General features: G+C 45.8%; 1 protein-coding gene across 1 annotated transcript in view; it reads right to left on the minus strand.

Annotated features, from left to right (window-relative positions):
• ARHGEF10L (Rho guanine nucleotide exchange factor 10 like) overlaps nt 1-27,986 on the minus strand; it is a 131,889-nt gene that overhangs the window by 80,314 nt on the left and 23,589 nt on the right. Inside the window, exons 4-12 of the mRNA XM_058161524.1 lie at nt 23,960-24,042; nt 23,704-23,775; nt 18,738-18,910; nt 16,390-16,492; nt 7,977-8,080; nt 6,235-6,312; nt 5,282-5,461; nt 5,043-5,159; nt 2,904-2,996 (exon numbers count right to left, since the gene is read on the minus strand). Coding sequence (XP_058017507.1) covers nt 2,904-2,996; nt 5,043-5,159; nt 5,282-5,461; nt 6,235-6,312; nt 7,977-8,080; nt 16,390-16,492; nt 18,738-18,910; nt 23,704-23,775; nt 23,960-24,042 — 1,003 coding nt within the window. The remainder of the gene's footprint in view (nt 1-2,903; nt 2,997-5,042; nt 5,160-5,281; nt 5,462-6,234; nt 6,313-7,976; nt 8,081-16,389; nt 16,493-18,737; nt 18,911-23,703; nt 23,776-23,959; nt 24,043-27,986) is intronic.

The following is a 27,986-nucleotide window of genomic DNA, read 5'->3' on the forward strand; positions in this document are numbered from 1 at the left end:
TCTATTCTATTCTATTTTCTCTATTCTATTCTATTCTCTATTCTATTCTATATTATATTCTCTATTCTATTCTCTATTCTATTCTATTTTCTATTCTATTCTATTCTCTATTCTATTCTATTCTCTATTCTATTCTATATTATATTCTCTATTCTATTCTATATTATATTCTCTATTCTATTCTATTCCTATTCTATTCCTATTCTATTCTATTCTATTCTATATTATATTCTCTATTCTATTCCTATTCTATTCTCTATTCTATTCCTATTCTATTCTATTCCTATTCTATTCTATTCCTATTCTATTCCTATTCTATTCCTATTCTATTCTATATTATATTCTCTATTCTATTTTCTCTATTCTATTCTATTCTATTTTCTATTCTATTCTATATTATATTCTCTATTCTATTCTATTCCTATTCTATTCTCTATTCTATTCTATTTCTATTCTATATTCATATTCTATTCCTATTCTATTCTATTCCTGTTCTATTCCTATTCTATTCCTATTCTATTCTATATTATATTCTCTATTCTATTCTATTCTATATTATATTCTCTATTCTATTCCTATTCTATTCTCTATTCTATTTCTTGTTTTGTAGCCCTTGTGCTCACCGCATTGTGCTGGATTACTTGCAGCCAGAGGCTGCTGGAGGACTGTGTGCGTGTTGTGTCTGCGCCCCTGAGCCGGGTCCCCTGCCAGAAAGTGACTTGGAAAGTGAGGAAGGGCCATCAGGACTTACCTCGAAGCACTGGCTTCCTGGCTCAGCTCCAGGAGCCAGAGGCAGGCCAGGTGGAGGAGATAACGAGGCCTCTGTCCCCTGACTCTTCCCAGGCCACGCCTCAGACCCAGCTGATGGCAGTCAGGCCTGGCTGGACCCTAGGTTTCGTAGGCAGGAGAGGCGGGAACAACAGAAGCAGGGGTGGGGCAGGCCTAGGAAGTGCTGAGTCATGGAGCCACACCCCACAGGATATAAAACCAGCAAGGGCTGCTATGCCTCTTCATAGCAGGCAAATCAACTGCTTAACTAGAGCTGAAGTACTGTTTGTTCCTGGGTGACTCATCGGCATCAAGGGAGATAACAGAGTCACTTGGCAGACGCTCGCTAGTTTGCTGCCAGAGCTGATAGTGCCGGCTAATTAAGCCATCGCTCGGATGGAGGCGAGGGGACAGAACAGTGCATGTGTGATCACCTTGCTCTGGGACTTGCCAGAAACATGGATCTTGTCATGCCCCCGTTGGAGCCTGAATCTGCGGAGGAAGACAAGCCGGAACCGGAGCAGACGGAGATCAAAGGGTCGGCTTTGTTGGCTTTGGAGGAATATGGGGAAGAGCATGGCCTTTCAAGTCTCAGGGTTCCAAGGAACACCCCCAACGAAATAAAGCTCTGAGGCTTGAGGTTCCTCAAAGTTCCAATTTATTAGAGATGTCATGTTGGCACAGCTGGGAAAAACCGAAAACTGAAAGCTTCCGGGTTTTCCACACCCAGTTGACAGTCCACAGCCCTGCCCCACGCCCACAAGTTCATCACATTGTCCAATCAACTTTTCACACTCAATTGGATACAATCTTCAGGCAGTCTACATCAGACGCAGGCAAAAGTCCTTGAATACGGAATGCTGTTATGACTAACTTTCTACCGCTCCAACAACAACCCCCTCCCAACTTCCCCAACTAAAATATGTGGCAGTTAAGAAGCAAAAAGAAAGTTGCCTTCCAAAACCGACATCAGGATTGGGACAGTTGGTAGGCAGGAAGACCAAAAGAAGCTAAGCAGTGAACATGTGAGAAAGAGCTCAGGCGATGAGCAAGGATCACCTCTTTCTGCTCCTTGAGCATGGAGAGTGGAGAGAAGGTGAGAACAGCGCAAGCTGACCCAACTACATGGAAGGAGAGCACCCCGCTCCTCTCCACAAGGCACACCTGGGGACTGAGACTTAAGGAGACGCTGTGAGGAAGGGCATTTGTCAGGAACAATAGCTGAATTCTTGGAGGTTGTGTGACATTGGCCATTTACTGGACTTCTTGTTTTATTTTGTGCTTCCTGGATTAATTGCCTTGTTCCTTTGCTTCCTGAACTAATTTACTTAATCCCTCGCCCTGCTTGATTTCTTGTTTTGTAGCCCTTGTGCTCACCGCATTGTGCTGGATTACTTGCAGCCAGAGGCTGCTGGAGGACTGTGTGTGCGTGTTGTGTCTGCGCCCCCTGAGCCGGGTCCCCTGCCAGAAAGTGACTTGGAAAGTGAGGGGGAAGGGCCATCAGGACTTACCTCGGAAGCACTGGCTTCCCTGGCTCAGCTCCAGGAGCCAGAGGCAGGCCAGGTGGAGGAGATAACGAGGCCTCTGTCCCCTGACTCTTCCCCCCCCCAGGCCACGCCTCCAGACCCAGCTGATGGCAATCAGGCCTGGCTGGACCCTAGGTTTCGTAGGCAGGAGAGGCGGGAACAACAGAAGCAGGGGTGGGGCAGGCCTAGGAAGTGCTGAGTCATGGAGCCACACCCCATAGGATATAAAACCAGCAAGGGCTGCTATGCCTCTTCATAGCAGGCAAATCAACTGCTTAACTAGAGCTGAAGTACTGTTTGTTCCTGGGTGACTCATCGGCATCAAGGGAGATAACAGAGACACTTGGCAGACGCTCGCTAGTTTGCTGCCAGAGCTGATAGTGCCGGCTAATTAAGCCATCGCTCGGACGGAGGCAAGGGGGGACAGAACAGTGCATGTGTGATCACCTTGCTCTGGGACTTGCCAGAAACATGGGAACATTTGGAGCAATAAAGGAGCAGTTTGAGCTGTCAGCTGGCTGTGTTTGCCTGTGGGCCGTGCCCGGGGTCATCGCAGATCTAGATGGTTCTTCCCTAATTCAAGAACCCCACGAAAACAAAAGTGGTTACCTGGAGCAGAAGAATAAACTGAGGGAACCTTTGAATGGGCTTCACCATCAAGCCGTAGAGGGTAACACGGTCAAGACTGGCCATCTGTTTCTTCTGCAAAAAGGAAGTTATAATTGCTGGGTTGAGATGTGAAATACGCCTGTTTCTTCCTTCTCTAATGTATCTAATGTGGGCCTTTCATTGAGTTGACACATCTCAGCAAGGCTTTCGTATTCAATGTCAACTCTGCTGTAGGTGGTATTCGGCCGGTTCGGACGAACCGGTAGTGGCGACCTGCAGATGGGCCGGCCCACCAGCCCTGGTACTAGGCCGTCCTATTCAGCCACATTTTGTAAGCTGCGTGTGTGCTGCGCACGCCGGCAAAAGGCATGCATGGAGGGTTGCGCGCTCACATTTTTGGTGCGCAGCGAACCGGTGGTAAAATTATGTGAAACCACCCCCCTGTCTAAGACAATGATGGCTAACCATTTTTTTCCTCGGATGCCGAAAGCATGCGTGTGCGTGCAATAGCACGCGCGCACATGCCCACAGCCATAGTGCAATTGCCCCCTGCGCGCCCTGCCCCGCCACATGCATGTGTGACCCCTGCACTGCCTTTACCCCCCTGCTCCCCCCCTCCCATTTTTGGCCTACCAGGTCTCCCTGAAGTCTCTGGAGGCTGGAAACGACCCGTTTTCAGACTTCCAGTAGGCCTGTTTTTCGCCCTCCTCAGGCTCTGGAGTCTTTCCTGGAGCCTCAAGAGGGTGAAAACAGCCTCCCCCGGCCCTCCAGAGGCTGGAAACAGCCCATTTCCGGACGTCCGGTACTTCCAGTAGGCCTGTTTTTCACCCTTCCAGAGCCTCCATATGGGCCTTGTACTTACCTGGCATCCAAAACGGGCCACGTGGAGACTCCTGGGAGGAGACGGGAGGCGTGGGTGGGGCCAGCCAGAAACTGGCGGGAGGCACACGCACATGTGTGGTGGAGTTGACCTAAGGCAACGGCTCGCGTGCCCACAGAGATGGCTCCAGGTGCCACCTGTGGCACATGTGCCATAGGTTCGCCATTACAGGTCTAAGACCATCAACCATCCCATCTTGCCAACTGAATGAATTCAGGGTGGGTTGGAGTAAACCATTCTACTCTACAACTGTACCCTGAAGTGGGCTTTGGATCTAGGACTTCTTGATCTAGGCTTTTGGATCTACGACTACCCTCAAAACGAAGCTACAGAGCACTGCACACCCGAACAACTAGACACAAGAACAGTTTTTTCCCAAACGCCATCACTCTGCTAAGCAAATAATTCCCTCAACACTGACAAACTATTTACTAAATCTGCACTACTATTAATCTCATTGTTCCCAACACCCATCTCCTCTCACTAAGACTGTAGTGTTGTTGCTTGTATCCTTACGATTTATACTGATATTGATTGTTTCCTGATTGCTTATTTGTAGCCTATGACTATCATTAAGTGTTGTAAGTGTTGTACCTTGATGAAGGTAACTTTTCTTTTATGTACACTAAGAGCATATGCACCAAGACAAATTCCTTGTGTGTCCAATCACACTTGGCCAATAAAAAAATCTATTCTATTCTATTCTATTCTATTCTATTCTATTCCATTCCATTCCATTCCCATTATTCTATTCTATTCTATTCTATTCTATTCTATTCTATTCTATTCTATTCTATTCTATTCTATTCTATTCTTAGAATTCTTGATGAAGGTATCTTTTCTTTTATGTACACTGAGAGCCTATGCACCAAGACAAATTCCTTGTTTATCCAATCACACCTGGCCAATAAAAATTCTATTCTATTCTATTCTATTCTAAACTCAACGGCAGAAAGCAAACACCGTTTTTCAGCTGCAGAATGGCTTGGCTAATGAAATCAATTATCTTTCATTTCAGTCGTTGCTTTCCTAACCATCGACACCGCCGTCACCCTTCTCGACAGCGGAAACTTCAAGGACAAGGGAAGACTTCTTCATCCATCGAACGTCAGATGGGTTAAGAGATAGAGAGATAACCGTCAAGTATCTGGAGAAACCAGGTTGACGGATAAACCTCTATGATTACTAAACTAAGAATAAACCCTTGATGGGTCTTGCCCCACACAGTCCAGGGCCTTTGTGTTGTCCATTCTGCTTACCTTGAGGAACTCCAAGAAAGCCGGTTTGGTCAAGCAGGCCTTCTTGATTAAGGACATGGCACTGGTGAAGTTGTTGACGTATTCACTGTACACATCCAAGACCATGGACTTGGAGAACTTTGGAGAAGAAATGGAGGACAGTGAGACCCCAAGATTCACTTCTAGAGTTCCTAGAAGATTCGGGAGAAGTCACATCTTTTGAGATGGGCCGCCATATTCCACGTCTAATCATTGCTCACCGAGGCCACGAAGAGGTCACCGATCTTCTCCATGGAGTCCCACTCAACCACCCGTGAAGACAAGGCGATTTGGAACATGGAGTGGCATTGGAGGATGTCTTTGACCCGGAAGAAGACCACTTGGCATTTCCTGGCGCTGAGAACTTTGGGCTCCATTTCCATCAAGGGGTTCCTATAATCCTGTTTGGAAGAGGGCAGGAGACACTCTTTCGATAACCCATCCATCTTTTGGGTTATCATATTGATGTACAGGTAGAGTGGTGCGGTGGCCTAGAGGTGGAGCTCTCGCCTCACAATCAGGAGGCTATGAGTTCGATCCTAGGAAGAGGCAGATTTTTCTCTTTCTGGGCACAAGGAGAATATATCTGCTGAATGTAACTCTGTACTGGCGACAGGGAGGTCATCCGGCCAGTAAACATTCCTCTCCATTCAGCTGCTCAGACTCCACCCCACAAGGGATTATGGGGTCATTAAAAGAATGATTTACCACCATTCGTTTAGTGACCGTTCCAACGGTTACAGTTCCAACAGGACTGAAAAAAGTGACTTATGACCACTTTTCACACTTATGACCGCTTTGATCATGATCAAAATTCTGATGCTTGGCCACTGACTCATGTTTATGATGGGTCGCAGCGTCCCGGGGGTCATGCGATTCTCTTTTGTGACCAAAGTCAACTGGGGAAGCCGGATTCGCTTAACAACCGTGTTACTAACCTAACAACCGCAGTGATTCACTTAACAACTGCGGCATGAAAAGTCATAAAAGGGGAAAAAAACTCACTTAACCAAGGTCTCACTTAAGAACAGAAATATTGGGCTCCACTGCGGTCGTAAGTCGAGGACTACCTGTATTACAAAGTGAGAATCAACCAGAAGAATCAACCATTGGCCAAAGGGGCACCCAGAGAGCATCTCTTCTCGAGAAGCCAAAAAAAAAAAAGACAAAATACCTGTAAAATGCGCCTAAGCGAGTCCACGTAGCTTCTCTCGCTCTGCACAATGGAGCCCAGGATGTGACGACGTATCATCTGGGAGGAAAAAAAAGAGAGGCACAGAATTAAGCCCACCGGGCAGCTGGTGGAACTCCCCGCCACAAGAGGCGATTCGCCAGCTCAGTAGCGTTGGCCTCAAAAAAACCTCAAACGTCCCCTGGTTAGCAGTGGTGACCAACTGGTGGTCCGCGAGAAAATTTGGGTGGTCCACAGAAAAATTATTTGCATTTTTTTATATTGAACTAAATCTAAACAAGAAAAACACAGATTTCAGAGGATCATTAGAACTGCAGAAAAAATAATTGCTACCAACTTGCCTTCCATTGAGGACCTGTATACTGCACGAATCAAGAAGAGAGCCGTGAAAATATTTGCAGATCCCTCGCATCCTGGACATAAACTGTTTCAACTCCTACCCTCAAAACGACGCTATAGAGCACTGCACACCAGAACAACTAGACACAAGAACAGTTTCCCCCCCCCCCCCGAACACCATCACTCTGCTAAACAAATCATTCCCTCAACACGGTCAAACTATTTACTAAATCTGCACTACTATTAATCTTCTCATAGTTCCCATCACCAATCTCTTTCTACTTATGACTGTATGACTGTAACTTTGTTGCTGGCAATCCTTATGATTTATATTGATATATTGACCATCATTTGTGTTGTAAATGTTGTACCTTGATGAACGTATCTTTTCTTTTATGTACACTGAGAGCATATGCACCAAGACAAATTCCTTGTGTGTCCAATCACACTTGGCCAATAAAATTCTATTCTATTCTATTCTATCAGGGGTCCCCAAATTACGGCCCCTGGGACGGAATACGCGCAATGATACGTTTGTGTTGCTGCAGAGAGTCTCCCCCTTCGGGGTCTTTTTGTGTGGGTCAGAGGCGGGCAGAAATTCCGACTTGGGGTCTGCTTCAGCCTCCTGGTGAGGGGCTTTGGGCGAAGGCTGGAGGGAAGCGCCGCTGGCGGCGAAGAGCCGCAGGGCCTCGTTCCAGTGGGACTGCCTCATGGCCTGGAACTGGCTGACCATCTCAGCCCGCTGAGCCTCCAAGCGCCGGCACCTGGCCTTGCACTCCCACAGGTCTTCTCTCTGCTTGGAATGCCTATGCTCCTAGTCCTCAGTGAGGTGCTTCTGCTGAGCCTCCTTCTCGGCTAGATCCAATTTGAACTGAGCTGTTTGGCCAAACTCTTTCTCACAGTGGCTGCTTAGCTCCAACAACTGCTTCCTGTTGGGGATCTAAGGAGCCCAGGTAGGGTGGGGAGGAGTGGCTGGGAGTGGGAGGGGTGAGAAGAGGCCGGCGAGGCGCCCCTCGATGTGAGTGACATCGAGTTGGCCCCGCCCACCCAGCCGGTCATTAGGCAGATCCTATTAGTGGTCCAGGGGTTTTAAAATTATGAATTGAGTGGTTCCTGAGATCCAAAAGGTTGGGGAGCCCTGCCCTGGAGGGTTGGTTTGCAGCCCTTTGAAGAAGAGGTTGCACTGACAATCCTCCGGGTTTAAAATATGCTTCTAGCCCTCAACGGTAGACAAGCCAGAGTGTTTGTGAAACTAGCAAAATCGGAAGGAAAATTCAAGCCAACGGCATACAAATGTATTATTCTTATTAAACATCCCCAAAATCCCAAACAAAGAACCCAGTTCAACCAAATTTAGGTTTCAGGTTTGACCGCCCTAAACAAACCTGTTGAGGGTTTAACCCTTCGGGCATCGGCCCCAACTCCGGTAGCTGTTTGGCATCTGAAACAGGCACCTCCAAGAACCCCAGCTCTTCTTCTTCGGAATCCCCTGAGGAAGAAAAACAGGTAAAATAAAAAATAAAGCGACTCACTGCTTTAGCGCATTTGATGAACGCGGTTAATATCCACAAAACAAAACGAAGCAACGTGGATTAAATTTAACGCACTCTAAGCAGAGATCCTTCACAACACACTTCCAACCTCGTACATCCCCCTTCAACTGCCAATCCTCCGGGTTTAAAACATGCTTCTAGCCCTCAACGGTAGACAGGCAGAGCGTTTGCAAAACCGGCAAAATCGGAAGGACATTCAAGCTAACGGCATACAAATGTATTATTCTTATTAGTCCGGCAATTTCACATTCCTTGAGTGGCATTAATTGGTGCACCAACATTTCAAAATCCCAGGCGGGGAAAAAAAAGAAAAAAGCACGCTTCTAAGTTTTGCAAAACGACCCTTCTCTAGCAACAGACGAATCGATGGCGTGAAGTGACTCAGCAAATGATCGTCCCTTGGACATGGTTGGCACTGCCAGCGGAATCCAAGGAGATTCCTGGGTGGACAGCATCTCCAAACCGAAGTCAACGAAGGCCATCAACAAAAACAGAACAGAACAGAATAGAATAGAATAAAAAATACGGAATGGAACACAATAGAATAGAAAAGAAAAGAAAATATAAAATAAAAATAGAATAGAATGGAATGGAATAGAAAATATGGAATGGAATACAATAGAATGGAATAGAAAAGAAAATATGAAATGGAATAGAATAGAATAGAATAGAATAGAATAGAATAGAATAGAATAGAATAGAATAGAATAGAATAGAATAGAATTCTTTATTGGCCAAGTGTGATTGGACACACAAGGAATTTGTCTTTGGTGCATAGGTTCTCAGTGTACATAAAAGAAAAGATACCTTCATCAAGGTACAACACTTACAACACTTAATGATGGCCATAGGGGACAAATTTAATGATACAACACCTAATGATAGTCATAGGCTACAAATAAGCAATTAGGAAACAATCAATATCAGTATAAATCGTAAGGATACAAAAACTGAAGCGTTTGGCGGAGTTTTCGGAAGGGATGCGCAGAAACACAGAGAGGCAGCATCTAACTTGGCACCCAAAAATCGCGGGCTGCCCCGGGGAGAAAAAGCAGGAGCGAGCAACTCTAGCAAGTAAGCCAAGCTGCATTCTTTGGGGATGGATGGGACGGTGCTGGATGGGGAGCGGGGAAGATTTAATTTTGGTCCCAGCTCCCCAGTGTGCTCCCCAGGTGACCTTGTGCCAGCCCATCCTACCCCAACCCTGTCTAAAAAGACTTTATTGCTCAGAAGAAAAAAAATAAATATAAAATGGGTGGAAACAAATCAAGGAGAGAAGCAACTTAGAACTAAGGAGAAATTTCCCGACAGTGAGAACAATTGACCAGTGGAACAACTTGCCTCCAGAAGTTGCAAATGCTCCAACACTGGAAGTTTTTAAGAAGAGGTTAGATAACCCTTTGTCTGAAGTGGTGTAGGGTTTCCTGCCTGGGCAGGGGGTTGGACTAGAAGACCTCCAAGGTCCCTTCCAACTCTATTATTCTATTTTATTCTGTTCTATTCTGTAAATAAAATAAAGACTGCGAATGAAATCCTTGCCAAGGCGGATAAGGCACCAAGCAGCCGACGACGCAGGACGCTGGCCGAATCTTGGCAGCTGACTGCGCCCAATAAAGATACCCACCACCCAGCATGTGTCTCAAGCCCTACGGGGTGGGGAGCGAGTTAGTCCAGCGGCCTGCCCTTACCTGAGAGCGAGGAAGAGGAGGAAGAAGAGAAGTGAACGATCACATAATCCTTGGCACTCGCCCGATGCCGTTTCCTCCACATCTTATCCGTGGGAGCAAGTCTCTCTCCCCCGCCTCCCCTCCTGTCATTCAACCAGACCCAAACTTCCTCTTTCTCAAACACTCAAAGATTAAAACTCAGTCGAGTCGTGGGGGGGTAGGGGTCTCCATTCTCACAAAAAAAGAGCCAGGCTACCAGTAGGACCCCCAGGGAGAGCCAAGCCGGCAGCAGGGGGGTGCAAAAGAAAAAAAAAATGAAGCTCGTGAGCCGCTTTGGGGCGGGTTGATGACAAGAATAGCCCAGTGATGGCAAACCTGACCTTTCCTTCCCTAATTTTGGGAACAGCTGCCTGGCAGCATTTGCGAGAGCTGCCATCGGGGGAGGCGGCTCAGAGCGGAAACAGCTTGAAAGGAGAGGGAGGGGAAGGGTCTCCCAAAACATCCTGTGCGGGAAGACACTCTTGAAAAAAAAAAACCCACTGGATTTGCCACTCTCAAGCAGACACCCCTGGTCCAAGGAGCTGCTGATAACAGTTCTACAGAGGAACTATGGAGTCTTGTCATCTGCACCTCTATAACTGTCAGGTTCGGTTCTGCAACCCAACAAGACAGACACAGACTTCAGGAAATAATCAGAACTGCAGAAAATACAATTGCTACTAACCTGCCTTCCATTGAGGACCTGTATACTGCACGAGTCAAAAAGAGGGCTGTGAAAATATTTACAGACTTCTCACATCCTGGACGTAAATTGTTTCAACTCCTACCCTCAAAAATGACGCTACAGAGCACTGCACACTAGAACAACTAGACACAAGGACAGTTTTTTCCCGAATGCCATCACTCTGCTAAACAAATATTTCCCTCAAAACTGTCAAACTAGTTACTAAGTCTGCACTACTGTTACTATTAATCTTCTCATCGTTCCTATCACCCATCTCCTCCCACTTACAACTGTACGACCGTAACTTGTTGCCGTATCCTTACGATTTATATTGATTGTTTCGTTGTATGATTTGATTGCTTATTTGTTCCCTATGACTATCATTAAGTGTTGTTCCTTATGATTCTTGGTGAACGTATCTTTTCTTTTATGTACACTGAGAGCCTATGCACCAAAGACAAATTCCTTGCGTGTCCAATCACACTTGGTCAATAAAACATTCTAATTCTATTCTATTCTATTCTATTCTATTCTATTCTATTCATACGAACACTGCCAGAAAAAATATTTCCAACTTTTCAGATCTTGGGCAATTTGCAAACAGGGACCTGGGGATTGAGGTGCCAAACGATCCCACTGGAAAAGTTTAAAAAACACACAACGGGGTGTAAATAGAAATGAGACCAAAACATCGTGTTTTTTTTTTTTCTTGAAGCAGCAAACGCACACTTGGGCATCCTGCTGTTCGCTTCAAAGATTAATCCGGGGAGAGAATTAAGTTAATCTATTGGAAACTCAAAACAAGACAAAGAGAGAAAAAATTGGTTAACAAAGACTTGTTGGAAGCAAAGAGAGCCGAACTGATCTGCAAGATGAGAAGTTCTGGGGAATTCCCATCTCTGGATAAATGCACAGTTGCTGCAGGAACTTCGTCTCTACTTAAATAAAATAATTTACTTAATTTAATTAATTTACTTAATAAAATAAAAAATAAAAACCCACTAATAATATATCCTGGATTAGCAGAAAAGAGTCACAATCCAGATGCAGGCAGCCAGTAAGAATAATAGATTTAAGATGGACAAAAGGGAATTCAAGCTAACTTGTTTCACCTCCGGTCCACAAAACGCTCAGCTTTTCCATGCTGTCCCTCAAAACCCTCCTTTTCAAATCCCCGCTTTTTCCTAAGGTAAAGGTAATATGTGCTAGTCGTTCCCGACTCTAGGGGGCGGTGCTCATCTCCGTTTCAAAGCCGAAGAGCCAGCGCTGTCCAAAGACGTCTCCGTGGTCATGTGGCCGGCATGACTCAACGCCAAAGGCGCACGGAACGCTGTTACCTTCCCACCAAAGGTGGTCCCTATTTTTTTTCTACTTGCATTTTTTTTAACGTGCTTTCGAATGGCTAGGTTGGCAGAAGCTGGGACAAGTCACGGGAGCTCACCCCCGTTATACGCGGCGCTAGGGATTCGAACCGCCAAACCGCCGGCGTCCCTTTCCTAAGGACCGTCCAGCAGTGAGCCATGCCCCTCGTCCACACAACTACATTAAAACAAAGTGGCTCAGCTCCCCCCCCCCACCATCATCAATGTCTGCTTTCCATAAAAGGTTATTTTATTTTTCTCCAGTCAAGATGCCAACCTCCCGATCAGCCACTTAGAAGCAGTCGCTTAATGTCACTCAAAGTTGGTTAATGCCACAATGCACACCAGGCCATGCATTGCATCCCGGAGGGGTGAGGTGGGGGGCAGTGGTGGGATTCAAGTCACAGGTGGGTTTCAGCAGGTTCTGACCAGTTCTGGAGAACTGGTAGCGGAAATTTTGAGGAGTTCAGAGAACCGGTAGTAAAAATTCTGACTGGCCCTGCCCCCCCATCTATTTTCTACCTCCCGAGTCCCAGATGATCGATAGGAAATGGGGATTTTGCAGTATCCTTCCCCTGGAGTGGGAAGAGAATGGGGATTTTGCAGTATCCTTCCCCTGGAGTGGGGAGGGAATGGGGATTTTGCAGTATCCTTCCCCTGGAGTGGGGAGGGAATGGGGATTTTGCAGTATCTTTCCCCTGGAGTGGGGAGGGAATGGGGATTTTGCAGTAACCTTCCCCTGGAATGAAGAGGGAATGGAGATTTTACAGTATCCTTCCCCTGGAGTGTAGAGGGAATGGGGATTTTGCAGTAACCTTCCCCTGGAGTGGGGAGGGAATGGGGATTTTGCAGTATCCTTCCCCTGGAGTGGGGTGGGAATGGAGATTTTACAGTATCCTTCCCCTGGAGTGGGGAGGGAAAGGGGATTTTGCAGTAACCTTCCCCTGGAATGAAGAGGGAATGGAGAATTTACAGTATCCTTCCCCTGGAGTGTAGAGGGAATGGGGATTTTGCAGTAACCTTCCCCCGGAGTGGGGAGGGAATGGGGATTTTGCAGTATCCTTCCCCTGGAGTGGGGAGGGAATGGGGATTTTGCAGTAACCTTCCCCTGGAATGAAGAGGGAATGGAGATTTTACAGTATCCTTCCCCTGGAGTGTAGAGGGAATGGGGATTTTGCAGTAACCTTCCCCTGGAGTGGGGAGGGAATGGGGATTTTGCAGTATCCTTCCCCTGGAGTGGGGTGGGAATGGAGATTTTACAGTATCCTTCCCCTGGAGTGGGGAGGGAAAGGGGATTTTGCAGTAACCTTCCCCTGGAATGAAGAGGGAATGGAGATTTTACAGTATCCTTCCCCTGGAGTGTAGAGGGAATGGGGATTTTGCAGTAACCTTCCCCCGGAGTGGGGAGGGAATGGGGATTTTGCAGTATCCTTCCCCTGGAGTGGGGTGGGAATGGAGATTTTACAGTATCCTTCCCCTGCCATGCCTACCAAGCCACACCCGCTAAGCCACACCCACAGAACCAGTATTAAAAAAAAAATTGAAACCCACCACTGATTCAAGTAATTTAACAACCGGTTCTCCGCCCTGATGATCTCTTCCAACAACCAGTTTGCCAAACTGTTAAGAAAGTTAACAACCGGTTCGCCCGAAGTGGTGCGAACCGGCTGAATCCCATCACTGGTGGGTGGGTGGGAATCCAGCTGGCTCCGTACCTCTCTCTGCGGAGAAGCTACGGACCATGGCAACTTCCCCGGTCCAGGAGAGAGATCGCTTCCTTTCGGGTCCCGAGCCCCCTCTGCTCGGCTCGCCATCCGCAGCTAGAGCGAAGGAAGAACCACCACGCTTAATTCTTTCGCCCGTGAATTCACATTTGTTCTCTTGGGAAAAGCATTCTGGCAGGATCCTGGCACCGTTCCCCTGCTTTGCTTCAAACCCTGAAAAGCGGAGGGGTTTTTTGGGGAGGGGGCTTTTTTCTCTAGCTCAGGAAAAGCTCTGTGCCTGCCTTCCCACCCACCCACCCACCCCGCGCCTAGCATTTATATAACTACGCAAACAGATAACAGAAACTTCAAGGGAATCTTAAGTTCAGCGGGTTCCTAGTATTTTTTTTTCCCCCTGTGTAAGCAGTTTTGTAGTTTATTCTAGCAACGTTTTGCAACGGGTGCCATCCCAAAACAAGGAAGTGGCTAAGAAAATTGTGCTGGGAGTGAACTTTTGAGGGCTGATAGAAGGAGACTCACCCTTTCCATCTGTGTACGAGAGAGAGAGAGAGAGAGAGAGAGAGAGAGAGAGAGAGAGAGAGAGAGAGAGAAAGAAAGAGAAAAGGCTGAAGCTTTGTTCCATAGCAGCTCACACCACATCTTTTGCAACTTTCTTCCACTCCAGAAGCAAACCAGGTTCGCAGCAAATGTTCAAAGAGGGACAGCACAATTTAAAAAAAAACAAAAAAACCAAAACACTTAAAAAAAAAAATTTCAGACATCGTCAGGGTTTAATGTACCCAGAGAAAGATTCACTAATTTGCATGGAAAATAATGTTGTCAAAGAGACTGGGAGTTCATCTTTGAAAATGCCAAGAAAGTTAGGAGAGGAGACGAGAAGAGAGGGAAAAGAGGAGAAGAGAAAGGAGGGAAAGGGGATGGGAGGGAGGGAGGGAGGGAGGGGAGGAGAGGAGAGAGGAGAGGAGAGGAGAGGAGAGAGAGGAGAGAGAGAGAGAGAGAGAGAGAGAAGAGAAGAGAGAAGAGAAGAGAGGAGAGAGAAGAGAGAGAGAAGAGAAGAGAGAGAAGAGAAGAGAAGAGAAGAGAAGAGAAGAGAAGAGGAGCATGGAAGGAAGGAAGGAAGGGAAGGGAAGGGAGGGGAAGGGAAGGGAAGGAAAGGAAAGGAAAGGAAAGGAAAGGAAAGGAAAGGAAAGGAAAGGAAAGGAAAGGAAAGGAAAGGAAAGGAAGAGGAAGGAAGGGAAGGGGAGAGGGGGGAAGGGAAGGGAAGGAAAGGAAAGGAAAGGAAAGGAAGAGGAAGGACGGGAAGGGGAGAGGGGGGAAGGGAAGGGAAGGGAAGGGAAGGGAAGGGAAGGGAAGGGAAGGAAAGGAAAAGAAAGAAGAGGCTAAATAGAGAAAGAAAGAGGGAATGAGAAAGAGAGTGTGACAGAAAGGAGAGAAAGCAGAGAAAAGAGAGAAATAAATAAATTCCCATCTAATCTAATTTTTTATCTCTGTCTCTCTGAGAATTAGAAACCCCATTAAAAAAATTATTCTGAGGAAAATATATATTGGAATTAAAGAGGCACCCAGAAATTGTATAAATTTCTTCTTCCCCGCCCATGCCCACCCAATCGCCCGGTCGCCCGCTTGCCGCTTCTTTCTTTCCGGCTCGCTCGCTTTTCCCGCCCGAATGGTAGGAATGGGGTTGTAAAAAATGCTTTTAAAAGGTTAAAAAAAAGAGGCTCTGACGATCGCGCGCCACAGCTGTGTTAATATTAATTACTATTTTCTATCTGATCTTTTTTTCCCCCTCTTTCTCTTCTAAATGACATACCTGGCTAATACTCTGTATTCAAAAATATTTATGAATAAAACAATTTTTTAAAAAAAGTTGCCAAAGTTGAAGGGCCCTGCATCTACTCCAGATTACATATCATTTCCTCTTTTTTTTTTTTTTTAAAGACAGCCGATTTTATTGCATCAAAGGTCTCCATTGGCAGAGAAAAATCAAAAACGTTTTCGGTTTCCAAGTCTCCCCGCCCCCCGCATCTCTTTTTCCCATCAATCGCAGGAATTTCGCTAATGCTAGAATAAGGGAAGTGACGGAAGAAACAGAAACTCGTCTGATGACGAAGAGGAGGGTTTTCTCAAGCAACCCGAAACAGGAAGAAGCTCGGCGTTATTCCATCCAAAATCCTAACCGATCAGCTGATCAATGCAATTGGGTCCTTTTAATTAGCTTCACTCTTAATGCTTCCCATAATCTGCATTTTACATTTCCTACAGCTTGGCTGTTTATTTATTTTATTTATTTATTTTATTAGATTTTTATACCACCCTTCTCCCGAAGGTTTATCTTTTAAAGGTGCTGTTAAATGATACAAAAAAAAAAAAAAGCGGTAAAGTATTTGTCCCAAGAACAGGAAGTCCACGACTTACGACCGCAACGGAGCCCAAAATTTCCGTTGCTAAGCGAGACATCGCCGAAGTGAATTTTGCCCCATTTTACGACCTCTCTTGCTAAGTGAATCGCTGCAGTGATTAAGAAGTAACACGGCTGTTAAGTGAATCCGGCTTCCCCAACACTGCGACCGTCATAAATACGAGTCAGTTGCCAAGCATCTTGGAATTTTGTACGTTTTTTTCACATAAGTGTGAAAAACCGCCACTTTTTTTCAAATTGTAACTTCAGACCGTCACTAAACAAACTTGTTAAGTCGAGAGCTACCTGAATTTTTTTTGTGTTCCTGCTAAGTTACCTGTGTGTACAACGTCAAAAAAACCCCCAGTTACCTGGAATATCTTTCTTATGCAGGAAAGTCCGCATGACAGCAATTTTGGTTTTTTCCAAGCCATCCTTAGTACCGCTTTTGGCTGCTTTCATGAACTGGGTCATCTGCAGAAAATCAGTTTTAAAAACAATTATAGAAGACAAACGGGAGGGGGCTGCTGGACATCCTGGCAAAGGAAGGGCCCCCCCTCACTGTTACTCCAGCTCAGAAAAATAAAACTAATCCTTCCCAGTGGTGAAATCCAGTTTTTTTTTACTACCGGTTCTGTGGGCGTGGCTTGGTGGGTGTGGTGTGGCTTGGTGGGCGTGGCTCGGTGGGCGTTGCAGGGGGAAGGATATTGTAAAATCCCCATTCCCTCCCCACTCCAGGGGAAAGATACTGCAAAATCCCCATTCCCTCCCCAATCCAGGGGAAGGATTCTGCAAAATCCCCATTCCCTCCCCACTCCAGGGGAAGGATATTGTAAAATCCCCATTCCCTCCCCACTCCTGGGGGAAGGATGCTGCAAAATCCCCATTCCCTCCTCACTCCTGGGGGAAGGATATTGCAAAATCTCCATTCCAACCCCCCTCTGGGGCCAGCCAGAGGTGGTATTTGCCAGTTCTCTGAACTACTCAAAAATTTCCACTACCGGTTCTCTGAATTGTTCAAAATTTCCGCTACCGGTTCACCAGAACCTGTCAGAACCTGCTGGATTTCACCCCTGTATAGGACTATATCTATATCTATATCTATATCTATCTATCTATATCTATATCTATATCTATATCTATATCTATATCTATATCTATATCTATCTATCTATCTATCTATCTATCTATCTATCTATCTATCTATCTATCTATCTATATATGTAGGTCTTTGGTTATTCGGGTTTTCTCCCACGTAAAATTGGAAGTGTCTTGGCGACATTTCGACGAAGTCTCATTCGTCATCTTCAGGCTGGTGTTTACAGCTTCGTGCTTCTAAGAGCAATGTGCTCCTAGAAGCAATTGCTCCTAGAAGCACGAAGGTGTAAACACCAGCCTGAAGATGACGAATGAGACTTCGTCGAAACGTCGCCAAGACACTTCCAATTTTACGTGGGAGAAAACCCGAATAACCAAAGACCTACATACAAACACCCGCGAAAACCTCAGAAAATAAATATATATATATATATATATATATTCTGTGTTTTGTTTTGTTTTTCAAACGAAGGTTAATTCTTGCAAAGCAGACCAAGCAGCAAGCCAAGAGCTGAAGACCAAGAACAGGAACAGGAAATGCAGTTGTTGTTTTTTTGCACCCCCAAATCCAACCAGCGCCGGGGGGGGGAAAGGAAAGGGAAAAGAAATTGAGCATGCAGAGGAGAAAGGACGGTACCTTACAATCGTATCTTTGTTTTAGCTCTTGCATCTCTCTGCCCCCGACTTTCAAAGCCAGGATCTCCCTTTTAGTCTTGGAACACCTCTCTTTTAGCCTGTGAAGGTCGGGAGAAAGCTGCCACCCCCAAAAATGAATGCCAACGAAGAGAAGCCGTGGAAGAAGGAAGAGAGACAGACAGATAGACAGACAGGCACAGAAATACGGGTGAGCAAGCCGGAATCTCAGCAAAGGCAGGGAGACGTCACAAAGCATCGCGTAAGCTGGCAGACAGCAGCGGAAGCAGCAAGGTTAAGGGCATCCCTACGACCCCCTTTGCGAGGGTCCTCTTGTCCCCCTCAGCTTGGAACCTGGAGGTGAATTCAATATCTCCAACCGAGAGAAATTAGGAGCAGTGAAATTGCTTTTAGAGGAGGCATCTCATATTTTTCTCTCCGGGCACAATGAGAATATATCCTGCTGAACAAAACTCCGCACTGGTGACAGGGAAGGGCATCCGGCCATTAAATACTCTGCTAGCTCCATTCAGTTGCCCAGACTCCACCCCGCAGGGGATTCAAAGAAGATGAGGATGATGCCTGCAAGTCCTTCTCTAGCCATCAAGACCAAGCTAAGGCATGCTCTCTCCAACCACGGCAACTTTAAAGGCTTGCGGACTTCGACTCCCAGAAGTCCTCTGGGTGGCTGGGGAATTCTGGGAGTTGAAGTCCACAGGTGTTTAAAGTGGCCAAGGATTGGAGGCCTCTCTGTTCTAAGGCAGTGGTGGGTTGCTCCCCGGTTCGGACCGGTTCAACAGAACCGGTAGTAAAACCGGTGGGAGGCTCCGCCCACTGACCCAAACGGCATGCACAGAAGAGCGCGTGCCCACACGAGCACCATGCGAACCCGTAGTAAAGTAGTAGTAGAATCCACCCCCGCTCTAAGGGACCGATAAGTTGTAGATCCCGCAAATGGGGTTGCTTTCCCCTCCTGATCCCCCGTTACCTTCGGCTGGAAGGAAACTTTGGGTTTGGCGTGGGCCGCATTGGCTTTGTTTTCGTCGGCCGAGTCTTCGCTATAGCTTTCGAATTCGCTGGAGCTCCAGCCTAAATCTTCGGGCTCCTGTGAGCTGAGCCTGGGGTGAGGGACATCTTCATAAATTAAGCTTCTCTCCGAATCTGAAAGGAGGAGAAACAGGACGGGGTCAGTTCTTAGCCCAGGTGGGGCACGGAGGGAGAAAAAGAGGCCCCACAGCACAAGGAGACTTCAAGAGGAGAAGAAATAATAATAATAATAATAATAATAATAATAATAATAATAATAATAATAATAATAATAATAATAATAATAATAATAGGAGGAGGAGGAGGAGGAGGAAGGAGAAGAAGAAGAAATTGAAGAGCGTACATCGATGGCACAGGATGAATTAAAAAAAAAGAAAGAAAGAAAGTGGAATTAAGAGGAAAAAGTAAGTTCAGGTTAGAGATAGTCCTCAACTTACGACCGCAATTGAGCCCACCATTTCAGTTCGCTAACCGAGACAGTTGCTAAGTGAGTTTTGCTCCATTTTACAACCTTCCTTGCCACGGTTGTTAAGTGAATCCCTGCAGCTCTTGAATTAGTAACGTGGTCCTTAAGTGAATCTGGCTTCTCCGTTGACTTTGCTTGTCAGAAGGTCACAAAAAGGGGATCACTGCGACCGTCGTAAATGCGAGTCCGTGGTCGAACAGCCGAACGTAAGTCAGGTGAATGTGGGGACGCGGTGACGGTCGTAAGTGTGAAAAACGGTCAGTGAGGTTGTAACTTCCAACGGTCACTAAACTAAACGAACTGTATTGTCCAACTACAGGTAGTCCTCGACTTACAACCATTCATTTAGTGACCGTTGGAAGTTACACCACCACTGAAAAAAAAATGACTCATATGACCGTTTTTCACACTTACGACCGTTGTAGCATTCCCCGTGATCAAAATTAAAACACTTGGCAGCTGACTCATATTTATGACGGTTGCAGTGTCCCGAGGTCACGTGATCCCTTTTTGTGACCTTCTGACCAGCAAACTCAACGGGGAAGCCAGATTCACTTAACAAACGTGTTACTAATTCAAGAGCTGCAGGGATTCACTTAAGAACCGTGGCATGGAAGGTTGTAAAATGGAGCAAAACTCACTCAGCAACTGTCTTGGTTAGGAAACTGAAATTCTGGGCTCAAATCTGGTCGTAATTCGAGGGGTTTCCTGAATGCTAGAATACCTTCCTGTTTTCCCCCAAAATAAGACATCCCCTGATAATAAGCCCAATTGGGCTTTTATTTATTTATTATTTATTTATTATTTAAATTTGTATACCGCCCTTCTCCCGAAGGACTCAGGGCGGTTCACAGCCAAGTAAAAATACATAATACACTATAAATACAATTAAAATACAATTAAAATAAGGCCACGCACTTATTTCAGGGTTCAAAAAAATATAACACAGGGTCTTATTTTCGGAGAAACACGGTAAAAGGTTTTGAAGCTGGCCAATATACTGAATGTATGTACTGTATATCTCTATCTGTCTGTCTGTCTGTCTGTCTATATCTATCTATCTATCTATCTATCTATCTATCTATCTATCTATCTATCTATCTATCTATCTATCTATCTCTGTCTCTCTTTGTCTCTTTCTCTCTATATATATCATTATCTATCATTATATCTATCTATCTACCCTGTTTCCCCAAAAATAAGTCATCCCCTGATAATCGGGCTTTTTTAGCGCATGTCAAGAAGGCCAAACGCTTATTTCAGGGTTCAAAAAAATATAAGACAGGGTCTTATTTTCGGGGAAACACAGTAGTCAATCCATTTTATTCTTAGATTCAGCTGGAAGCTTTTATTTAAAACAAGAGAAATTCACAAGCCCCTAAATCAGGGAAGAAATGCTCCCGGTTCAGACCGGATCGCCCGATCCTGTAGCGATGGCAATGGGTAGTTTGGAGAACCAGTAGCAAAAATCCCTGCCCCCCCCCCACACCCAGCTGAGCTGCGCAATCATCAGAGGTTTTTTTTTTAAACTTTTAAAAGCATTTTTTCTCCGGCCGAAAAAATGCTTTTATAAGTTTAAAAAAAAGCCTCTGATGATCGCGCGGCTCAGCTAGGATCGCCAGAGCCTTCTAAATGCATTTTTTCTACAACCTCTTCAGCCAAAAAGGTTGTAAAAAAATGCTTTTAAAAGGCTCCTCTGGCGATCCCAGCTGAGTTGCCTGATCGTCAGATGCTCTCTTTTCTTTTAAAGGCTAAAAAAAAATGCTTTTAAAAGAAAAGAAAAGCCTCTGACGATCAGGCAACTCAGCTGGGATCGTCAGAGCCTTTTAAAAGCATTTTTAGCCGAAGAGGTTGTAGAAAACAATGCTTTTAAAAGTTAAAAAAAAAACTTGGCCGTACCCACCCAGTCACATTTACCCACATTTACCACCAAGCCACGCCCACAAAACTGGTAGTAATAAATTTTACATTTCACCACTGCCCTAAATGCTTATATTGTCTAGTGATGACTAACAAGGAAGGGAAGTAATTAAATATTGTACCGTTTCTCCAAAAGTGGCTATGCCGAACGGGGAAAATAAAACAGGAATCTCAAAACAGAAACCTTTTTAAACGATAAGCACACTCTGAAAAACCCAAATAGACTGAGTGGCTCAGACTGGTAAGACAGTCTGTTATTAACAGCAACTGCTTGCAATTACTGCAGGTTCAAGTCCCACCAGGCCCAAGGTTGACTCAGCCTTCCATCCTTTATAAGGTAGGTAAAATGAGGACCCAGATTGTTGGGGGCAATAAGTTGACTTTGTATATAATATACAAATGGATGAAGACTATTGCTTGACATAGTGTAAGCCGCTCTGAGTCTTCGGAGAAGGGCGGGATATAAATGTAAATAAATAAAAAAAAATAGGGTTTTGCTAATCCAGACCAGGCCAGCTCACCTTTTATTCGTCAGCTTTTAGGGTTAAAAAAAAAAAAGGTACAAATCCGGTCTGAAAATGTTAAGGAATGGTAGACAAAAAGCATTGGGATTTGGCAAGAAAAATCCTCGGGCTTCTATAAAAATGGATTAATTTCAGAGAAAACATTGCATGGGGGGGGCGGGGAGGGGTGGAACCCAAAATAAAAAAAAAGTATAAAAAACTGGTGTTTAACCATGGATGGATTAGGGGAGAAAGGAGAAACGAACAGCAAATGATTTCCAGCTCAGCATGGCTGTCGGCTTTCCTATAAACTATAAAAATGGTTTAAATAAGTAAAACGAAGTAGTAACACTCTTGCATTAAGGATTATTAGGGCGCAGGAGGGCAGATAAAAAGTCCTCTGAGCATGTCTGGAGTGTCACTCTTGACTTCTGTTCACAGATGGGAAATAAGCTGGAAAAAATCACAAATCGCTTATATTAAACCTTAAGGAAAGTCCTGGAGAAGAAAATCCGTCCGAGGTGTGGAAATCGGTAAAAAAAAACACACACACATATTCCTTTAATTCATTTAAAGCAAATTAAAGTGGATTTGCGTTCTATTAAGAGCAGTTAGATCAACAAGCTCGACATCACCGATTCATTCAATCATTCATTCATTCATTCATTCATTTACTTATTTATTTATCCAGGATAATAATTGGTTCTACTCCTTTTCTTTTAGAGTTTTATCACTTTATCATCTCTCCCTCCCTCCCTCCCTCTCTCTCTCTCTCTCTCTCTCTCTCTCTCTCTCTGTTTGTGTCGTGATTTCACATCCAAATATTCAGAGTTGGGCTGCTGTGGGTTCACAGAGGTTTGGGAGAACCTCTAGCTAAGAGGCTGTGCAGTTTGGAGAACCCCCAAATCCCATTCCTGGCTGGCCCTGCCAACTCCACCCCACCACTCCCAGGAGCCCCCATGCCAGAGGTGGGTTTCAGCAGGTTCTGACCAGTTCTGGAGAACCGGCTGCGGAAATTTTGAAACCGGTAGTAAAAATTCTGACTGGCTTGTCTCCCCAAATCTATTCTCTGCCTCCCGAGTCCCAGCTGATCAGGAGGAAATGGGGATTTTTGCAGTAACCTTCCCCTGGAGTGGGGTGGGAATGGAGATTTTACAGTATCCTTCCCCTGCCATGCCCACCAAGCCACGCCCACCAAGCCATGCCACATCCACCAAGCCACGCCCACCCAGCAACCGGGCAGAGAACCCCTCTGTTGTTTCTGCGCCCCCCGAGCTGGGCCCCCTGCCAGAAAGTGACTCGGAAAGTGAGGGGGAAGGGCCATCAGGACTTACCTCAGGAGCACTGGCTTCCCTGGCTCAGCTCCAGGAGCCAGAGGCAGGCCAGGTGGAAGAGATAATGAGGCCTCCGTCCCCTGACTCGTTTTCCCCCCAGGCCCCGCCTCCAGACCTGGCTGATGGCAATCAGGCCTGGCTGGACCCTAGGTTTCGTAGGCAGGAGAGGCGGGAACAACAGAAGCAGGGGTGGGGCAGGCCTAGGAAGTGCTGAGTCATGGAGCCACACCCCACAGGATATAAAGGCAGCAAGAGCTGCTGTGCCTCTTCGTAGCAGGCAAATCAACTGATTAACTAAGAGCTGAAGTTTGTTCCTGGGTGACTCATCGGTGTCGAGGGAGATAACAGAGACACTTGGCAGACGCTCGCTAGTTTGCTGCCAGAAGCTGATAGTTGCCAGCTAATTAAGTCATCGCTCGGACTGAGGCGAGGGGGACAGAACACCCTCACTAAAATTTTTGAAGCCCACCTCTGCAAATAGTGTAGATTTATTAAGCCGCCTTCCTTAAAATTCCCTTTTTTGTTGTCGTCGCAAGACACCTTTGCCGAAGACCGTTTTTAGCAAGACAGGTAGAAGAATATGTGTGATCAAAAAGGGAAGGACGTTGAAGGAGAGGGAAAGAAAATGGTGTGAGCGAAAAGAGGAGGCGTGCGAAAGAGAGGCGTGGGGGTGCTAGTGCCTACCACACGGTTCCAAATCGACTTTCTCGTAAGGGACATCATCGTAAATCACTTCGTCATCAGTGAACTGATCACCTGGAACAGAGAACGGAGACAAGGTAGGGAGGGCAACCGAACCGAGGCTGGTAATCCGACCACACCGAAGCCGAGGACTGCAAAGCCACCATGAGGACTAGAAACTTGGCCTGCTGGGACTGCACCGGGGGGGGGAGCCATTCGGAGCCGCGCACTCAGCCCTTAGTTAGAAAACAAGTCCTACCTTGAGACGAATGCCTTCGCTTCCAGCTGTAGATCCGTGTCCCCGTCTGGGAAAAATCTCCATTGCTCACCGTGCCCAACAATCTGGAACAGGAATTACGGTTTTGAAAAAAAGCGGCCTTCGCACCCATAAACGTTTCGTGGCTTCTCCAAGCAAAATCTTATTCTGTCTTCAAAGAAGGGCTGATAGGGACCAAACGCGGCCCTTCCAAAACGCTCCGCGTTTAGGTTTTCACGGGGATCCGAATTTTGTAACCTCCGTCCTCCAACCTTGGTCCCTTTAAGGCAGCGGTTCTCAACCTGTGGGTCGCGACCCCATTGGGGGGGTGTCGAATGACGATTTGCCAGGGGTCACCTAAGACCATCAGAAATATGGGAAGTATACTTGCGAGTCGAAGAATCGCGCTCCAATGGTTGACTCCATAAACCAGCTGCAGGCTCTTCAAATCGCTAGCCGAATTCGGCTTCAGGCGCGATGAATTAAAAAAGAGAGAAATCTTTGCTCTGATGTCTCCCTCTCAAGCCAGCTGCAATCGCTCCCAATCGCTAGCCTAATCTGGCTTCAGGCGCCATAAACTTAATAGGGGAGGAGTCTCCGCTTTAATGCCTCCGTCCTCAAGGCAATCGCAAGCAGTTCAGATCTCTAGCCAACATGGCTTCAGGCGCGATAAATTCAAAACGAAAATAATTTTACGGTTGGGGTCACCACATCGTGGGGAATTGTATTAAAGGGGTTGCAGCACTATAAAGGTTGAGAACCACTGCTTTAAGGCTTGTGGACTTCAACTCCCAGAGTCCCTCAGCCAGCTTAGCTTAAAGGGACCAAGGTTGGAAACTCCTGTTTTATGGCACCTAGGCAGGTGCGTCTTAAAGAAAACAAGCAGTGCCATGCCCCCAATATCCACTGGAATCCACTCGGGTAAGGGATCTTGTTATCTTCCTTTGACACCCTTCCTTTAAAAAAAAACCCACACAAATCCATGCCCCAAACTATCAAGAATTGCAAGGGAAGCTGTTTTCGCTGGAATAAAGATTCTCCCCTCGTAGCATCAACCCGATGCAAACTTTTATCCAACTCCTAAATTCTAGCAATGAAAGGAAGGCTCCAAAATACTCGCCCAGGTCTTAAAGCTTGCACCATTTCGCACAGATTTCCCAGCTTACAAAGAGTATGGTTTAATTAGCAGGCAATTGGGGGGGGAGGGGGGGAGGGGAAAGTGCTAGAGCGAGGACCCCTCCCCAAAATAACCCACAGCCCACAGTTACTCTTAGGAAACTGTCAGTAAGCATTTAACAGGCTTCTAGGATGAAGGAGCTGTAGAGGCAGCCCACCAATGCCAAGGCTCCAAAATACTCATCCAGGTCTTAAAGCTTGCACCGTTTCGCACAGATTTCCCAGCTTACAAAGGGCATGGTTTAATTAGCAGGCAATTGGGGGGGGGAAGGGGAGGGAAGGGGAAAGTGCTAGAGCGAGGACCCCTCCCCAAAATAACCCACAGCCCACAGTTACTCTTAGGAAACTGTCAGTAAGCATTTAACAGGCTTCTAGGATGAAGGAGCTGTAGAGGCAGCCCACCAATGCCAAGCGGCTCAAAAAAAAACAAAAAACCACCAAAAACTCGCCTTCCCGGACACAAATACAGCGTACTAAAGCTTTTCTCCCCCCCCATCTTAATTTAGAAAAAAAAAAGTTGGTTTTTTGTTAGTCTGCCAAGATTTCCTGCAAATAAACCCCAAGTCACCAGCCCTCTGCGTCCCAGCTGACTCACAGCGTGCAGTGTTTTTTTGTAATGTGCCCAGAGCTGTAAAAAAAAACAAAAAAACCCCCAAAAAACCAGAATCTCCCAGGATCTATCATGACTTTACTGCTTTTAGGCGCATCCTCGCACTATCGATGCGTTTTGCACGGGAGTTGTGAGACTCCTGCTCACACACACACACCCCACCACCCTTCTATCTCTTCGGGGGTTTCCCTCCTCTGCCTCCTCCCCACTCCCCGACTCCAAATGTCTGGGCACAAGAGAGACAAGATAATATTTTTTAAAAAAAATTGCCAGAAAACCCTACCCTGAAGTTGGCAGAAGTCCCTTGCGAGCATCCTCGCCTTTCAGGGGATGGATATTCAGGGTGTTTTTTTTTCTCCCCCTCTTAGTCAGCCGCCTCTTATGCAGCGTCAGGCCCCTCCCTTCTCTCTGCAGGGCATGAGATGGGCTGCCCCCCCCCCTCATCCTTGTAAATGGAGCCCTTTTCCCAAGCTCGCCTCCTCCCGCTTAATGGACAGTGCTGGGAATTGACTCCCAATAAAAGCTACTCTCACTGGCAAGAGAAAAGGGATAGAAAAGCCTCTCGCCAAGTGCATTAGCTAGGCAATTTTTTTAAAAAAAGAAATATTTATTTCATCAGCCTTTTAAGTCTGTCTGGATTCCTCTATGGAACCAGGAAGCAGCTCGGGATGATAAAAAAAAATTCCCAGAAACAGGAAAGGAGATGAGCTGCTTGTTTGCATTCTTCCTTCGTTTAAAACAGCTGCAAGATTTGATCCTTTCCTTTGTCTCGGTTTGGGGGGGGGGGTAAAAGGGGGGGGGAGAGCCAAAATGAATAGGATCCCTTCCCAAATTAATCCAAACTACTGCAAAAACAGCAAAAAAAGGGGGGGGAGGGAAGCTCTGGTTGTTGTAACTCTAGGAAAAGTTTCCTAATCTGTTATGGTGGCCACATCTACGTTGGGCTAATTTAAAACGAAAACAAACTCCTTTCGAAAATGGAAAAGTTTAACAAAAGAGAAGCAAAAAAAAAAAAACCACACACAGAAAAACAAGGAAAAATTCTCCGGGGAAATTTGAAAGAAGGCAGAAGATACCCAGGTTGGATGGTCTTCAGGTGTCCCTTTACAAGAGGTTGGGACGAAGAGTCGAAGCAGAGTTCGGTCACGAGAGCAAACTCCGAATGTTAATCGACTCAGCAATACACTCTTAAGCCGCAGAATCCCAAATCCGAATTTCTGAGTTTGATTTTTTTAGGTTGTAATAAGCCGAGACCAAGGCCCATGATGTCTTTAGCACAACAGAGACTTGGACTCCCTTTGGCTCTAAAAATATATTGTAAAAAAACAAAAAATCAGCCTCCAGATTCTTGAATACAGCTCGCCTGTCTGGAACCCATACCACATTTCTGACATCAATACAATCGAACGTGCCCAGAAATATTTTACAAGAAGAGTTCTCCACTCCTCTGAAAACAACAAAATACCTTATGCCATCAGACTTGAAATCCTGGGTTTAGAAAACTTAGAACTCCGCCGCCTCCGACAGGACTTAAGTTTAACTCATAGAATCATCTACTGTAATGTCCTTCCTGTCAAAGACTACTTCAGCTTCAATTGCAATAATACAAGAGCAACCAATAGATTCAAACTTAATGTTAACCGCTTCAATCTAGATTGCAGAAAATATGACTTCTGTAACAGACTTATCAGTGCTTGGAACACATTACCTGACTCTGTGGTCTCTTCTCATAATCCCAAAAGCTTTAACCAAAAACTTTCTACTATTGACCTCACCCCATTCCTAAGAGGACTGTAAGGGGCGTGCATAAGAGCACAAACGTGCCTACCATTCCTGTCCTATTGTTTTTTTTCCTTATATATATATGCTTATACTTCCTTATATTTCCTCATATGTATGTTTATATACTATATAATCTTTTTGTGTGATGCTTATGTATATTGTTGTGACAAAATAAAATAAATAAAAAAATACATTTGGCTTTTCCTTCCTGCTGCCACTAGGGGGCAGAATGGAGCTTTCAGCATCCTCACGCTTTGCTTGCTCAGAGCATCCAAAATATTGTAAGTTTATTAAGCCTCCTTCCTTAATTTCCTTACCATCGAAGATTTCTCCCCTGTCCTGGAAACTCCCATCATCCCCAGATGCCAGAGTGTGTTTTTCAACATCTGCATTAAGTTTCCTAATCCAAGCCTAATTCCACTGCAGCTAGCCAGGACAGACGCCGACCGTCAAAACTTAAAA

The sequence above is a fragment of the Ahaetulla prasina genome, chromosome 18 (assembly GCF_028640845.1).
Source record: "Ahaetulla prasina isolate Xishuangbanna chromosome 18, ASM2864084v1, whole genome shotgun sequence".
Lineage (NCBI taxonomy): Eukaryota > Metazoa > Chordata > Lepidosauria > Squamata > Colubridae > Ahaetulla > Ahaetulla prasina.